General features: G+C 40.0%; 1 protein-coding gene across 1 annotated transcript in view; it reads right to left on the bottom strand.

Annotated features, from left to right (window-relative positions):
* Mtrex (Mtr4 exosome RNA helicase) overlaps window positions 1–17,143 on the bottom strand; it is a 78,532-nt gene that overhangs the window by 13,909 nt on the left and 47,480 nt on the right. The window contains exons 17-22 of the mRNA XM_028884460.2: window positions 14,017–14,189; window positions 13,459–13,527; window positions 12,831–12,959; window positions 9,862–9,972; window positions 5,756–5,944; window positions 4,964–5,127 (exon numbers count right to left, since the gene is read on the bottom strand). Coding sequence (XP_028740293.1) covers window positions 4,964–5,127; window positions 5,756–5,944; window positions 9,862–9,972; window positions 12,831–12,959; window positions 13,459–13,527; window positions 14,017–14,189 — 835 coding nt within the window. The remainder of the gene's footprint in view (window positions 1–4,963; window positions 5,128–5,755; window positions 5,945–9,861; window positions 9,973–12,830; window positions 12,960–13,458; window positions 13,528–14,016; window positions 14,190–17,143) is intronic.

The following is a 17,143-nucleotide window of genomic DNA, read 5'->3' as shown; positions in this document are numbered from 1 at the left end:
CAAGATTTGTAGAGGAAAGGATAGACCTTTCTAATTGTCAATATATAAACAGCAGATATCATACAGATATTTTATATGAGAGCTCAAATAACCAAATGCACATATTCATTTAACTAACGATTTCTTAACTCTGATTTTTTTGGCCCAAAATACTCTTTTAACTTCTAGTTACTTATAAGTAATGAAGAGAACAATAAAACAATAGAAAATGTTTATTAGAAATTATAATTAGACTGTACCCCTAAGACCCACATCTGTATTTCAGCTGCACTGGACTTTCATGCTGCAAGGAAGTTAAGAGCCTGAACGGAGCAAAGACTGCTCACCACCGTCCATCACTCTGGTGTGGTGGTATTGTGTTCCCCAAAATATTGTGTACTCTAATAAATTTATCTGGGGTCAGAGAACAGACAGCCACTAGATACAAAGGCTAGAAAATGGTGGCACTCACACCTTTAATCCTAGCATTCCAGAGATACAAATCCCTCTGGATCTCTGTGAGTTCAAGGCCACATTGGAAATAGCCAAGCATGGTGACACACGCCTTTAATCCCAGAAAGCCAGCCTTTAATCCCAGGGAGTGGTGGTAGAAAGAAAAAGATATATAAGGCGTGAGGACCAGAAACTAGAAGCATTTGGCTGTTTAAGCATTTGGCTGTTTAAGCATTTGGCTGGTTAAGCATTCAGGCTTTCGAGCAGCACAGTTCAGCTGAGACCCATTCCGGATGAGTACTCAGAGGCCTCCAGTCTGAGGAAACAGGACCAGCTGAGGAATTGGCAAGGTGAGATAGCTGTGGCTTGTTCTGTCTCTCTGATCTACCAGCATGGACCCCAATAACTCGCCTCAGGTTCGATTTTATTAATAAGAACTTTTAAGATTCCTGCTACATTCTGGAGTCTAGACGAGCTCTAGATTTAAATTCACAATGACTCACTGCATCCTGAGCAGGTGTTGGCTGATGGCTTTCACTGGTGCTAGCTCACTATTCTGGGCTCATCTTTTCCATCATCAAGACACAGTACTTTAATTAAGCCATTGCTCTCTAAGTTCAGAACACCTTCACATCTGGACTTACATTAGAAGAGAAGACATTTGCTACATTTAGATTACTCAGCAATGTTTTTCAGTTTTATTCTTCTCTTGACATTTGACTACATATAAAATATTATGGAAAATATTTGTTACAAGTAAGTTTATCAGAAAATAAGATGCTCCAGGTTCTTACCACGGAACAGTACATAAGTTCTTTCTGTTCAACAATTAATTCAATGAGTAAGAATCTCATATTTACATTTTTGTTCCCTTAAAAATTTTTTTTTGTTTTATTTTTATTTTTAAATTGGTTCTTGGAGAACTTCATACAATGTTGCTTTGATCATAATCACCCCTCTCTCTACCCATCATCAGTTCCTTTTTGTTCCTAGAAATAATTATATACTTATTGTCTTGTTTTGTGAGCAGGGTCTCAAACTCACTGGCTCAGGCTAATCTCAAGTTCACAGTGATCCTCCTGCCTCAGCTTCCCGAGGGCTCAAATAACAGGCTCAAGCCACCATGCCCAGCCTGTCTGAGATTTTATTTTTATGACTAATTTCACCATTATCCCTGCCTAGGAGGTTCTCTGTGTTATGTTCTAAACTGTGTAATTACAGAACAACTTTCTTAACTATTTTTCTCTTTGTTATAGTATGTAGAAAATGAAAAAACTTCTCAAATCTCTATCTGTTCAAAGGAAGCAAAAAAAGACTATAAAAATGGTAGTCTAAATGTCTATAATCAGGTTTTAAAATTACTCTCTATTTACAAAGGATTTACTAGAGCCATACAGTAATCACTAGAACATTCATTCATAAGGAGGAGATAAAATTTCTTGTACTTAGATTTGATTCATGAAACAATAAAGACAGAAACTGTTATCTTTATAACCGTAACTTCAAAACAAGTCAAACACTAAATTTGGGTCTACAAAGGTAAAGCGGGACTTAAGTTGAGAAAAGTGGACAACAGATGAAGCAAGACCGAGTCAAGGAAGTGGATTTCAGTGTGTGAGGCGGAAGAGCAGGTAGCCAAAGACCACCTATCAGTGATCGACGGAGTACTCTAAAGAAAGTCTAGATAGACGGTTGTAGAGGAGACGTCCCAGGCCTAAGGCGGACTGGAAAACACACAGAGAGTTTCAGAAGGTCTGGGAAGACAGTGAGTAGGACACTGCTGACCGTGGGGTAAAGGTCATACTTAGAAAGGAAACAGCATCTGTGGGATGTGACAAGAATCTGGAGAGGGAAGCACAGAACATACGAAATTCTGGAACTTATTCTAAACCAACAGGGAATCTGATCTGTGCTTTGGGAAGAACATTTTGATAGCAGTCTACAGAACATGTAGTAAAAGTCTCAAGATGAAATAAGAATGCCGGGCGGTGATGACACACGCCTTTAATCCCAGCACTCGGGAGGTAGAACCAGGCAGATCTCTGTGAGTTGGAGGCCAGTCTGGTCTACAGAGTGAGTTCCAGGACAGGCACCAAAGCTACAGAGAGAAACCCTGTCTCTAAATAACAAACAAACAAAAAAGATGAAGTAAGAATTAAAAGAGGGCAGTGTAGTTATCTAGGTAGGAAAAAATAAAGCACATGACTCAGTGGCAGGGTTTAGAAAGACATACAGGAAAAGATGGGATTCTAGATTGACTCAAGTTTTTACAGAATTTGAAGAAAGTTAATGTGCTTTGACAAATAATAGAAAATATATCAGGATAAAGCCAATATTCATTATTCCAAGATAAACTCTAGCTGTATATTCAATTTCTACATTCACCATTCAACTCTAGGTAATCCAAGAACATTACTCCTTTACAGGGGCTTCAGTATATGAATCTCTGAGTATTTAAAATGAGGACTCGACCTGAATTCTGGACTCTGAGCTTCTCTGAGTAGACACCAGCATCACACGATCCATGGTAACAATGAGCCACCCCTGCAGTCCCTGCTCCCAGGCGTCTCTGTAGACTGCTGAGTCCCAGTGCTACACAGATGAACAGCATCAACAGGCCTGCCCCAGAAATGCTCCAAACCAAACACTGCCTAAGTCTGCGATTCTCTGGCCATGTCCACTGGTACCATGTTGAGGACATTAAAAAAAAAAGTCTCAAAACTGTCCTTCTGCACTGAGGCTGATGGCCATCACAGCACGAAGAAAACCAGAGAACCTGTCAGGAAAAGTATACTGCTCTGACTTTCAAGTGGGGACAGTCAGGCTAAGGCTTCTACGCTATTTATAGCTTCTAGGCAGGAAACATCCATCGGTCAGGATGGAAACTAACTGGAAACTTATTTTCTGAAGGGGTTTCAACAGCATTTCCTTTTGGATGTCTTCTCTACAGATGCACTGTCCATACAGGCTGCCTCTGTAAGTGACAACTTCAATGAAACAACACACAATTTAAAATTCAGTTGTCTATCCTGAGTGCTAAGTCCCCCCACACGGCTGATGACCACCTTACAAAACAGTGAAGGTACAGAACACTTCAAGCACAGAAAAGAAGAATTCTGTGGGATAGCTGCTACTTTCCTACCAGGGTGGGTGGGTAGGATAGCCTGAGCTAGAAACATGTGACCAAACCATTCCTAAATTGCTGACTCAGAAATGACAGAGTAAAATCTCATTACTGTTTGGAAGTATAACAATATGGGGAAAGACTGCCCAAGCTAATAATACAGCTGTCCTTTAGTATCTGTGAGGTGGAAGTCCTAGGGTACCCCACCCCTCAAGATGACAACACCTGAGAATGTTCAAGAGCCTTATAACCTACGTAAGTAAGTTATCTCCGTATTACTTACAGCATCGAAGACAATATAAATGTTATATGAACAATTGTTCTATACTTGCCAGAGATAGGGACCAGTTAAAAGGACAATACATACGCATTTACATTTTTTTCCAACATAATTTTCTATCCACAAGTAAGCTAAAGCTGTGGATACAACACAGAGCTGACACTGCATCCCCAAATTTAAGCTGGAGCCTAAAATATGCCATTGTGGTATCTTAGCTTCCCTCCAAACCTGAATAAACCTGCTCACTCTCTTATGTTCCATATGTGTGTGTGTGTGTGTGTGTGTGTGTGTGTGTATGTATGTATTAGAGCTAAGTGTCAAGGTGGAAAATTTTCAGAAAGCAGCATACAAGTTGATATACAAACTAAGATATAATTTGTAAATTTAAACACAAATTATATAGAAAGCATCTCAACACACAAAAAGAAATGCTTCATAAAAAATATAGCAAAAGGCTAGATACACGGGCCTACATTAATTACTGAGATCCACGAAATTTTTCTAATTTCTCAACCTCTTGGTCCAAATTGCATTTAAAATGGAAAGCATGATAAACCTTTCATATTTAAGAAAGCCGTTTCCTAACGAGTGTTGTCCATGTGAGATATAGAGGATGATGTAGAATATTATTTTAAGGTGTGTTACTTTTGTTTATGTTGCATTTGTTTAACTCTGTGAAGCTGTGTTACTGTGTCTATCTAAAACACCTGATGGTCTAATGAAGAACTGGCCAATAGCGAGGGAGGAGAAAGGATAGGCAGCGCTGGGAGGCAGAGAGAATATATAGAGAAGGAAAAATCTGAGAAAAGAAAAGAGATGGAGAAGTGAAAGGAGCTAGCAGCCAGAGGAGGAGGAGGAGATCAGGGGCCAGCCCCGCAGCTACACAGCAAGCCATGGAGCAAGAGTAAGATTCACAGAAGTAAGAGAATGGGAAAAGCCCAGAGGTGAAAGGTAGACGGGATTAGTTAAGGAAAGCTGGCTAGAAACTAAGCCAAACTCAGGCTGGTCATTCATAATTAAAAATAAGTCCCTGTGTGGGGCGGAGCTGGGTGGTGGGCCCCTCCGAAAAGGGTAAAACCCCACCACCACCACCACCACCACGAGGTCTCCGCGGAAGAACACTTTACCTGCTTATCTCACAAGCCACTCGTCCTTTCATCTCGATGACATCAGAAGACGTGGCAAAGCCCAACCTCCTTAAAACGCGCTTGCGACATTTGAGTTCATCCATCTGCAGGACAGTTCTCGCTTTCTTCAGTTCTCGCTTTGCAGATTTAATATCGATTGCAATCTAGGGCATACAGAAGTAAAGGCAGTTTAATAATAAACTGAGCAGTGTCACAGAAAAAATAAAACAAAACACCAAAAAGTACTGGTAACAACTACAAGAGTCCTAAAACTTCAATTAGAAAAAGAGCCCAAGATGTAAGACTGTTTTGTAGTAAGACCATTTCGACCTGGAGCATGGTGATGAAATGAAAGTGTAGGCACACTGAGTGAAATGAAACTATTATCAATGCCATCATTTTTATGTGGCCAAGGACAGTTATGTATGTGAACTCTCCTGCATCTCTACTGTCCTCTGCTGCCCCGGATCTCCGTGCAAATCCTGACTTGCTAGCAATGGCTGACATGCTCCAATGCTTGTAGCTTGTTTAAAAGACAGCTAGACATTTCCATTTCAGAAGATAGAAACAGGACAAGGAAATAACATATTTAATGAAATACACAGAATTCTAGTATCAAAGTTGTTTCTGGGAGCTGGAGAAGTTGGCTTGGTGATAAGGACTTGTTACTCTTACAGAAGACACGTTTGGTTCCTCACAGCCACATGGCAGCTCGTAACTAATAAATACAAGTAAAACTGACACACATAAAATACAAATAAATAATCTTAAGAAAGATTATTTCTGCCATACCTGTGCTTTTTTTTCACAAAGTGTATACACGGTTTCCAAATTTGGATCATTGTGAAGTGGGTGTGAATACATACGATGCTCAAAAGCTTCTACTTTCTGAATGACTTTTTTCAGTCCTTGGTCCTGAATGCCCATATCATCAATAGGATCTAACAAAGGAACGCCATCAGGAAAACGCTTCTGAACTTCCTGAAATAGAAAACATAAAACCCGTTAATAAGAGGAGACTAAAACACTTCCCTTTTTTGTTTTTTTCCATGTCTATGGGCTATAAAAGGATTCTACATATATTTTCCCCACTTAAACTGGAGAGGAATTTCCCGTGGCATTTGTTTTTGAAAACTCCATATTTTGGGGAAGTAGGGCAGGATAAAACAGGGTTTGTCTTTGCTGCATAGGTTAGGTTCAACCATGCCATCCTCCTGCTTCGACCTTCTGAGTTCTGAATTACAGACATATTCTGCCACAGCTTGAAAATTCCTTTTCAATTACTATGCTACACCTAACTGCTGACAGGATATATTATAATCCACTAATATATATAGCACTGTAGTGTAATCCACTAGTTCTGGGTGTGGCGTGATTACTGGTGGACCCACTATTGTATATTTAGGTGGTTGTAACATCTTGGCACCTTATGTAACTGTACTTCACATCATTTATGTGGAGAATTCCATTTTTACAAAATTTGGAGGCATGGGTTATTTCTAGCCAGGGCATTACGGAGCTAGAAATCAAACTTTTAAAGACTCTTTTAGCTAACTTCTTTGTCACATGATTACATGATAAGACCATGAGTTCAGAGAATGGATAGCGCACTATGGGCTGGTTATTCCACCCACCAGGAGAATTCAGTGTTGGTGACTTTAAAGGTCAGACTCTGAATAGTTAGGACCTATCCCACATGGACTAGGCCCTGGGTTTCCCCCTAAGTATGGTAAACACGGAGTAGTACAGACTACATAAGTGTGGTGTGCATTTGTAGTCCTAGCTACTTGGGATGCCTAAGCATGAGATTTCTTGAGCTCAGGAGACTGAGACCAACCTGGATAACAGACTGAGGTCTTAGCTTAGAGAAAGCAGCACAGAAACCAACCCGGCTTTCTCTGCTCTCCCTGTTCCAAAGATGGCTGCATCTTTTCCTGCAGTGCTAGCCTCGTCCCTGAGACCCGATGGTGATGGTTGGAATGAACTGATTTGCCATCTTGAGCATCTGGTCACTGGGGCCGCCTTTAACTGCTGCTATCAATGACCGCTTTGTTGACCTCAACTACATGGTCTACATACTCCAGTATAACTCTACCCATGTTCCACACACAATTAAGGCCTGATAATAGGAAACTTGCAATCAATAGGAAGGCCATATCCATCTTCCAGGATCAACATCCTGCCAATACCAAATGGGGTGATGCTAGTGTGTTTTACGGGGTGTGCTGGTGTCTTTACCATCATGGTGTAGGCCAGAACCCACTTGAAGAGCCAAAAGGGTTATCATCATGTTGGACCCCTTTTGCTGATTTCCCCCATGTTTGTGATGGGTATAAATCACCACAGGTCTGACAACTCCCTCAAGACTGGTCAGCAATGCCTCCTGCACTGACAACTACTTAGACCCCCTGACCAGGGTCATCATGACAACTTTGGCATCCTGGAAGGACTCGTGACCATGATCCTTGCCATCACTGCCACTAAGAAGACTGGCAAGGTCATCCCAGAGCTGAGTGGGAAGCTCACAGGCATGGCCTCTGTGTTCCTACCCGGAATATATCCACTGTGGCTCTGACATGCCACCTGGAAAATGCTGCCAGGTATGATGACACCAAGAAGGTGGTGAAGCAGGCATTGAAGGGCCCACTAACAGGCATCCTGGGCTATGATGAGGACCAGGTCATCTCCTGAAATGGTAACAGTGATGCCTACTCTTCCACCTTTGATGCTGGGGCTGGCACTGCTCTCAACTAGAACTCTGCAAAGCTCGTTTCCTTACATGACAACAAACAGGGCTATAGAAATGGTGGTGGCCTCAAGGCCTGTATGACCTCCAAGGAGTAAGACACTCTGGACCACCCACCCACCCAGCAAGAGCAGAGAGGAAGAGAGAGCCCTTCAACTGCTAAGGGCTAACTTCCAAGAGGAAGAGAGAGAGAGGCCCTTGGCTTCTGAGAAGTCGCTGCCCCTATTCAGCCCTCAACTGCACATCTCTCCTCAGTTTCTACCCCAGGTCCTTAGAACAAGGGGAGGGGCTTAGGGAGCCCTGCTCTCTAGAATATCATCAATAAAGTTCACCACAATCTACCCCCCAACACACACACAAAGAATAAAACCAAAAAATGCAAAGAGTTCAGAGATATTTGAATACTGCTATCAGAAATAAGCTAATAATACAAGTTGTTTCAAGAAACTGGCTGCTTTGTGCATACAGCAATTACCAGACAGGATTGTTCAAAAGGGAGGGCGGGACATTACACTCATATATTTTATTCATGAACTTGACCTATCCTTATATATTAAGAAATTGAATTATAGGTTGAAGCATAAAGACACAGAAATACTAATTTTTGTTTTTCAAGACAGAGTTGTTCTGTGCATCCTTGGCTGTCTTGGAACTTGATCTGTAGACCAGGCTAGCCTCCCTCTGTCTCCCAAGTGCTGGGATTAAAGGTATGTGCCACCATGCCTGGCTAAAATGTACAGTAAGAGGCATAGAGGGCTCTTTAGTTCTCATGTGAAGGGGTTCTTCTAGCATGCTCATCTGCAGCTCCTCCTGCCTTTTGAACAGGACTGAGAAGACCAAGGGAACCAGCCCATCCAGTGTGGACAGGAAACCTGAGACTAAGTGAGGGTCCTGCTGAAGCTAAGGTCAGAGCGGAGCATGGCCTACACCAGGAGGTTCAGCAAGTAAGACAAGCATGGGAGCTGGCAATTTACCTCCCTAAAAAAAATCATTCCAATTTAAGTTTAAACAGAAAAACATAAGCTGACTTTTTTTTCTGAAGGACAAGGTAATCATTTCCCCTCCAGACAACAGCAGTATTTATACTAACAAAAATAATCAAGTAGTTTTCTGTTTACAGCTTTGGTATTTTTTTGAATTATTAGAATACAATTAATTGGAATGCTGTATTTCATTTTACTTCCAAGATTTATTTATTTGCTAACAGATTGGTTCATTAGTGTTTTTTCTTTAGGAGTATATTTTCTTAGAACAGTACATCTCCATAATTTAAAAAAAAAATTTTCTCAAGAAGAGCACTCATTTTAGAAAGCCTATGGAACACAACTTAAAAGTTTGTACTCTAAGGGTTGGAGAGATGGCTTGGCAGTTAGAGCATTTGTTGCTGAGGACCCAGGTTCCATTCCTAACAGTCACATGGTGGCTCACAACCACCCAGTTCCAGGGGACTCAAATCCCTCTCTCTGACCTTCACAGGCACCAAGCATGTTTGCATATATGCAGACAAAATAAACAGATAAAATAAATCTTTTAAAAGATTCCTACTCTAAAATGAAAGCAATTTATTTACCATTGCTTTCTCAAATTCTAGAGTCTTCTCTGTATAATAAGGTATAGTAAATGCTACTCAAATGTTTTTAGCCAACCTTTCATTTATTTCTAGCAGAAAATTAAATTTGAAAAATTATATTTTTCCTACTGAAAATAAAGCACTTTATTTTTAATTAATTAATTAATTATTATTATTATTATTTTAGACAGGGTTTCTCTATGTAGCCCTGGCTGTCCTGAAACTCGCTCTGTAGACCAGGCTGGCTTCAAACTGACAGAAATCCTCCTGGCTCTGCCTCTTGAGTGCTGAGATTACAGGTGTATGCCACCTCTGCCTCTTTGAAAATAATGTGTCTTAATGAATAGAAAATCCTGTTTATTATAGCACAGTGAAGATTAATGATGCAGATTATAAGTCTTCCTTTGGTAATACACATCGATGCTGTGCTCAGAACAGATCTGCTATGATTCCTTTTATGAAGAAAACCCATTATTATGTGTTTACAGTTTCTCTGAAATATATTTAAAAGCATTTCAGTTATTTCTAGGTAAATCCTATGCATGTGAGATTTATATTTAGGTTCTAAAGGAACATACGCACCTGTATGGACTTGAGAACACTCTGTCTGTTGTCCACAGGCCGAAGGTCTTTGGGGATGTAGAGCCTGACGGTGCTGATGGCAGACAAGAGATGCACCAGAACTGGAACAACCTAGAGTGTCACACAAGACCACAGATGAATCCACGCTTCCAGTCATCCCCAACTGTAGCCAGCAAAGGAAGCCGCAGTTACAGTATGTTGCAGATCAACTGCTTACCACCAAAGTCTAATCTTAGTAGAGACTAGTACATAAAAACTGCTGCAAATCTTAACAGTCACACAAACGGTTCACTGAACAAAGACCCTCTCCTCAGAGTCCAACTTATTCACGTTTGTATTCTCACCACTTGGCACTTTTTCAACTCATAAAGATACTCTAGCACTATAGATGAATGCCCGTGTAAGAGGGTTAGAGTGCTCAGGAAAGAACACCCAAGTTCCAGATGGAATGAGATGGAAAAAAAACAAAAGCTCTTTAAAGAGAAGATACTGCATCCCTTAGACATCATCTTCCTGAACACACATCTGAAAACTGTTCCCCATGCTTTCTCCAGGAAGTATGCCTTCCCTCACCACCAAAGATGTCATTTTGCTTCTTTGACTGCTAAAATCTGGAAGGCCTAAATCTACTTGCAGGGAGGCCAACCATTTCCTAGGCTCACATCTGTCAACATTTAGTCTTCCACAGCCACATTTATACTTGGCCCCCAAAGACTTACTGCTTACCGACAACAAAGACATGCATAGGTGTAAAGACTCCATGAGTAAAGCACTGGCCTTATTCAGCAGAACCAGTATGTCAGCTTAGTACACAGTCTAAATTTTAGATCCCTGTGTCTGAAGTCAGCCTTCAGCTAGCGCCAGGACCCTGGACAAGCTACCTAACTTTTCCTATGTTTCAATTTCCTCATCATAAATGGGGAAAAATAATGTCCACTTCATTGAATTATTTATTATGTACAAAATAGTTCAACATGTATGCCTAAGAGGTCCCTAATTAGCAATATGAAGTTTTGAGTCCAAAGAAATGGCTCAGCATGAAAATAGTTTAGTATGGACTGCTTCTGCACAACCTCTGGTAACTCCAGCTCCAACTAACTGTATTGGTGCACATACACATAATTAAAAATAAATCTTAAGAAACAAAACCAAACCCATAAAGCTTTCTAAATAAGGGCCCAAGGCTCTAAAATGAAATAAACAGGTGCCACGCGTGCAAGCATGAGCCTGAGTTCTATTCCCAGCATCCACATGAAAGCTGGCACAGAGGCAGGCGCCACAATTAATACCAGCGCTGGAGGGGCAGAGGCAGAATCCTTGGCATCCCTGGATCAGTGAGCCCTAGGTTCATTGAGCTACTGTCTTAAAAAATATAGTAGAGTGATTGAGGTACCTACCCTATACACAATTCCATCCACATGCAAACACACTGAACACATGTCACACACACACACACAAAACTGCCTGTTTTTACTATCTCAGAAGAACAGACTGTTAAACAGTAAGTGACCTAGAATTACATAGGCCAGCGTCTTGATTACATAACTTACTTTGGATAGATTCTATGACAAAAAGCACCTTATATTTGTCATCCAGAAGCCTTTTCTCCTAGGGAAAGTGACTGAATTCAGCTTTCAAAGTGTTCACAGCCATCATGTTCCCACTCTGACTCTACATTCCCACCTACTTCAGCTTCCTTCCATGCCAGTGCCGTATGAACGGAAATAAATGCAACTTTAAAAGCACCATTAGAAGCAGAGGAAGGACCCTCAGTTTTCACAATGTTTAATGAAGGCTTCCCTGAAGAGGCTTCTTACTGAATTAAACCTAAGGTCCACAAGTAAAGAGGTAGGCTTAATAAAACTAGGGCCTACAAGCAACGACAGACAGCCATTAGACTACAGCTGAAACGCTAGTACAATAAAGAAGAAATGGCTAGCTGGGTTACAGTCTTGGATATCAGCCCATTTTTAGTAATAAATATAGCCATGGTTCACTATCAAGATCCTCCATGAGAAACAGAGAGTCCTGAGATGAGTGCACACATCTGCTACTTCCAGTTGCAGTAGCTCCTAAGGTCCTTTAGGTACAGTGAATATGCACCGAAGGAGGAGTTCTAGCCTCTTTGACAGTTAGGCAGCCAGTAGGTGCAGTAAATGCTGAGAAAGTATAAAGATGCTTTTGATGACAGAATTCTGGAGAACAAACTAGAACACTGAAGAACAAGAGATCAAGAGGTAGGCAGTGTTCAGAATTACAGACTTCTAACTCATATATATAATGGAATTTTTATCTGAATCTGTCAAATGTTAATGGACTAGATATCATTAATGTAATTTTTGGCTGTATATATTGTATATACTTATTATAGTATTTCTGTATTGTTATAAGCTTTTTTAATTTAGACAAAAAGAGAAATGTGTGTATGTGTTAAAATATTATGTACTCTAATAAATTTATGTTCAGTATTAAATTGTCTTTAAACACTGCCAATTCCACAACCTATAATGATTTACTGATCCAAAGACACAGTGGCAGATTTTACTTTCTAGAAATCAAGTTTATTATAACAAGTATTCCCTAAAAATTTAGTCAATATGCCATATTACTTATAAATAAGAAAATTCTAGCATGATCTTAATCTTCAGATACCTGGAATCTCTGTAATTAAGATTTTACTACTAATTATCTGACTTATACCAATATAAAAATAGAAGCCACACAAGGGATATATGTAGCTCAATGGTAGAACACTTGCCTAGCATGCACCATGCACAAGCTCTTGGGAGCAAGCCCCACCACCAGGAGAATACAACCAATCACACACAAACAAGAGAGTGAGTATTTCACATGGTAGGTGAGACCAGTGCTCCTTACACTCATTTTTCCTTTGTCTCTTTCTCTTACTATTTTTCAGTGTCTTACATCTAAAGCTCATAGAGTCATCTGGAGGTGAAAAGCACACACACCTGCATCTCTCCTTTCTCGTCAGGCTTTGCTGGCTTTGCTGCCTCAGTAGCAGAATTTTTCAGGCTTTCTTTGCTACAGCGCAGGAGCACTTCCACCACATACAAAGGGTCCAGCTCGCCAGAATTAGGCTAGAAAAGCAGGATCAAAAAGGTAAGAGAATTAACTCTGTGTGAACAGGGCTTATTTTCTCACTAACGTTTACTTCTAAGGTGGTCTCTGTAGCCTTCAAAGCAGTCCTGTTGATGGCAAAGCACAGGAAGGAATAACTCGGATGCTTATTAATTTTAACTTAATAATGTGACCATGATGACCTATGACATCAAATACCATTGCAAGTTTCTGAGTAGTGTGTAAAATTTAGAAAAGCAACAAAATCAGTAGTATCATAAATCTATCTCTACGAAATAAAATATGATCTTGTTAAATTGTTAGAAGAGTGGCTATTCTTGAAATTAAATCAATCATGTGTCATGTGCCTATTATTATTATTATTATTATTATTATTATTATTATTATTTAGCTGTGGTAGGCAACAATCTGATGGACACAAAGAGGAGAAATGTGAACTCCTGAAATTGGAATCTGCTATTAGAAAATCCCCCTATCTCTTCAAGGGCAACAGTTTACCTTAACATTTGACTTTTTTGAGAAATTCACCACTACTCCCCAACCAAAATCATCTCCTTCATTTTTCACCTGGAAATAAAAAAGAAGTCAAAAACAGTGTTCATATTGAATATGCAATTGTAGCCTTCTATATCTAGCTACATTACAGGCTAATCAGATTTTTAAATTTTCCTAATGCTTTTAAAAGATCTATAGTAAAACAAAACCAAACAAAACATCCAGCACTAGATTTCATCAGCTCTCAGTACTGCCACAATAGGAATCTTTCAACTGGAAAACAAATGCTAATGTTCTGACATTTTAAAGTATTTTATATCTAATGATTTCAGACTGCAAACTGGCTCATTTTTAGGTAGCATCTCACAACAGAAAACGGAAAAGTGTTAACTGAAAGCCTTCATGTAAACGTCAAAATAGGGACAATATCAAACAGTCAAATGACAGATCCTGATCACATCCTATAACAGGAGACATTTGCCAATATAAACAACAGTCTTTAATCAAAAGGTTTTCAGATACTGTAATACACTAACATTTTAGAGAGAAACGAGGGCGTACCTTTACCAAGCGACCTGGCTGTAGAAATGGTAAGCAGTATTTTGGTTTATGAATATATTCTTCAATCTCTTTCCCCAGCTTGGCAAGCTGCTGCCTAATCTTGTAATAGATGACCACATTTTCTTCATTGGGGATTACTATTTTATTATACTGCTCTTCTGAGTTCTTTACCTCTGCAAATAAAGCACAGATGATGCTATGAAAAACTCTACACATCTCACATAAATCACACCCAGGACTATTTTTCTATTACGATTCTAGAGAACAAAGTCAGTCACTGAGATTCTATGAGAAGGACTGGGTCTCATCTGCCTTCTCTCCACTAAAAGTCAGTTCACTGTCTTCCTCTGGGCATTATGCTCTGTGCTAACCTACTGCCTATGATTCTACTCCCTACTCTGCCCTTCCAGTGTTAGGCTCCTTTCCTAAAGCACTCCATTATGCTTTCAATCCAGTGTTCAATTATTTTTGCTATGGAAAAATATACATCACAGAGAATTTAACACCATTATATGGTTTCAGAACTTTGTAAAAACATACACTCACTCAAACATTCACAGTTGATGGATGTATACCCCACTTTTACTCTTCAGCAATGTCCAAGGTGCTATTATAAATATTCATGGACAGCCTCTGTTTGAACACGGTTTCAACTTAACCATGAGTAGAGGTGCTGAGTCATGTGGTAATTCCCCATTACACCAGAGGAACTCTAACAATTTTCTACAGTAACATACCATTTTGTTGTTTAGCTTTTTAAAAAAGTACTGATCCCAAGAGTGTGCGAAGTAGTTTTAGAACTGTATTTCTCAGCAATGATGATCAGCATCCCACTATGTACTTCTTACCATTTCTTTATGGTTTATCATTAGTTTATTATTTACTTTTTGAAGAACTAGGGAATAAACCCAGGGCCTTGCAGGTGCTAGAAAAGTATCCAACTGTTAAGCCACACACCTAGCCCATGTCCATTTTTAAACTGAACTGTCTTTTGTTGAGTCCTAAGAGTATATTATACATTCTGGATCTAGATTTTTTTTCTTTTTTATTAGATAGAGGGTTTTTAAATATTTATCACATTTCTATCTTCTCCATATGTTGTTGTTTTTGCTCTTTTGAGAGGCCTGTCACCTAGCTCCCAAATATAAATCCCCAGCCTTAGCTTGGCTTGTTTCTTGCAAACTTTCCTTAACTTTAAATTGCCCGTCTACCTTTCACCTCTGGGCTTTTCCCGTTCTCTTACTTCTGTGAATCTTACTCTTACTCCTTGGCTTGCTGTGTGGCTAGTCCCCGATGTCCTCCTCCTTCTCTGGCTACTTTTTTCCTGGCTCCCAGATTTCTCCTTCTATATAGTCTCTCTGCCTGCCAGCCCCGCCTATCCTTCCTCCTGGCTTGCTATTGGCCGTTCATGTCTTTATTAGACCATCAGGTGTTTTAGACAGGCACATGGTGATATTTTGTTGTATTATAATAAAACTTGCCTGAATATCAGAGGACAGAGCCAGCCACAGTTAAACATAGAGGTCAGGCAGTGGTGGCACATACCTTTAATCCTAGTACTCAGGAGGCAGAGATCCACCTGGATCTTGGTGAGTTCAAGGCCACAATGAGCTACAAGAGATTGATCCAGTCTAGGAGAGAAACAAAGCTAGGCAGTGGTGGCACACACCTTTAACCCCAGTATTTGGGAAGCACACACATGCCATTAATCCCAGCACTAGGAAGGTTGAGACAGGAAGTGAAATGGCTGAGACGAGAAAGGCATATAAGGCGTGAGGAGACAGGAACTAGGAGCCTTTCCTCTGAGGACTCAGAGGCATTCAGTCAGAGGATTGGTGGAGACCGGATCTTCTCTTTTTCGGCTGAGGAGCTGGTGAGGTGAGAAGTGGCTGTGGCTTGTTTCCTCTGATCTTTCAGTATTTGTCCCAATATCTGACTCCAGGTTTTTATTATAAGACCACGTAGGATTTGTGTAACACAGGCACAGTAACACAGCTTCACAGAGTTAAACAAATGCAACATAAACAAAAATATCACACCTTAAAATAATATTCTACACCATCCATAGTTTCAAGAACAAGTTTTTACTTTTGTTGAAATCCAATTGATTCATTTATGTATTTGTTCATACTTGTGGTATCAAATCTAAGAAATCATCGGCAAATTCAAATCTAAAGAGATTTGTGTCTATGCTGTTTGAATCTTCTAGTTTCAGCACTTAAAACAGTTGAGTTCATTGTTATTCATAATGTGAGGTAAGGTCTCAACTTCATTCTACAGTTATTCTGTTTAAAGTCCATACACAATAGACACTGGAATTTATTATGGACTCTTCTTTGGATTTATATCAAACTTCTATTTAACGTGTATGCTTCAACTTTTAACAACTGAAGAGAGAGGAGGATAAGACTGTCTACGTGACTCACAAAGCTTTCCTAGAGACTAGTTCAAACCACATATAGAACGTTCCTAGTCACAGCGTAATGAAGAAACTAGAAGGATGCTGCAACTGTACTATTAGTCATTTTATTATACTAGCAGGCTTTGCACAGACTGTTCCCTAAGATGGCTGCACTTTTGTGTTCCTAGTTACTTTTAAATGAACTTGTTCCGCTAACAGAAACTGAGTTTAATTCCCTAAAGACTAGAATGCTATCAGTAACAGCACACATGATAGAGTAAATTGCCAGAAAAAAAAAAAAACAAAAACAAAAAAACCCAAACTGCTGGTTTATAGAAGGGGATGGAGAGATGCTCCGTGGCTCTTTGCTGTATAACGGTGAGGACCTCATTTAAATCCCTGGCACCCATGGCAGGCACCTCTGTAGCCCCAGTATTACAGGGGAGAGACAGACAGATCCTGGAGGTTTGCTGGTCAGCTAGGCTAGCCTAAAAAGACAAATCTTATCTGAAAAATAAGGCAGGGTCAGAAAGACGGCTCAGCAGATAAAGGTATGTACCACTAATCCCAATGCACTTCAATCCCCTGCTTGGTGGACCCACATGGTGGAGGTAAGAACTGACTCCTGGAGTCATATGTATGCCAGGACATATGTACCACACTCCCAAAATAATTAAATAAAGTCACGGGAGAAAAGAAGAAAAAATGTGGAAGGCTAAGGAGATA

Source organism: Peromyscus leucopus, chromosome 11, assembly GCF_004664715.2.
Source record: "Peromyscus leucopus breed LL Stock chromosome 11, UCI_PerLeu_2.1, whole genome shotgun sequence".
Taxonomy (NCBI): domain Eukaryota; kingdom Metazoa; phylum Chordata; class Mammalia; order Rodentia; family Cricetidae; genus Peromyscus; species Peromyscus leucopus.
Note: the sequence above shows the minus strand (reverse complement) of the source record. Positions and strands in the feature narration are given on the sequence as shown.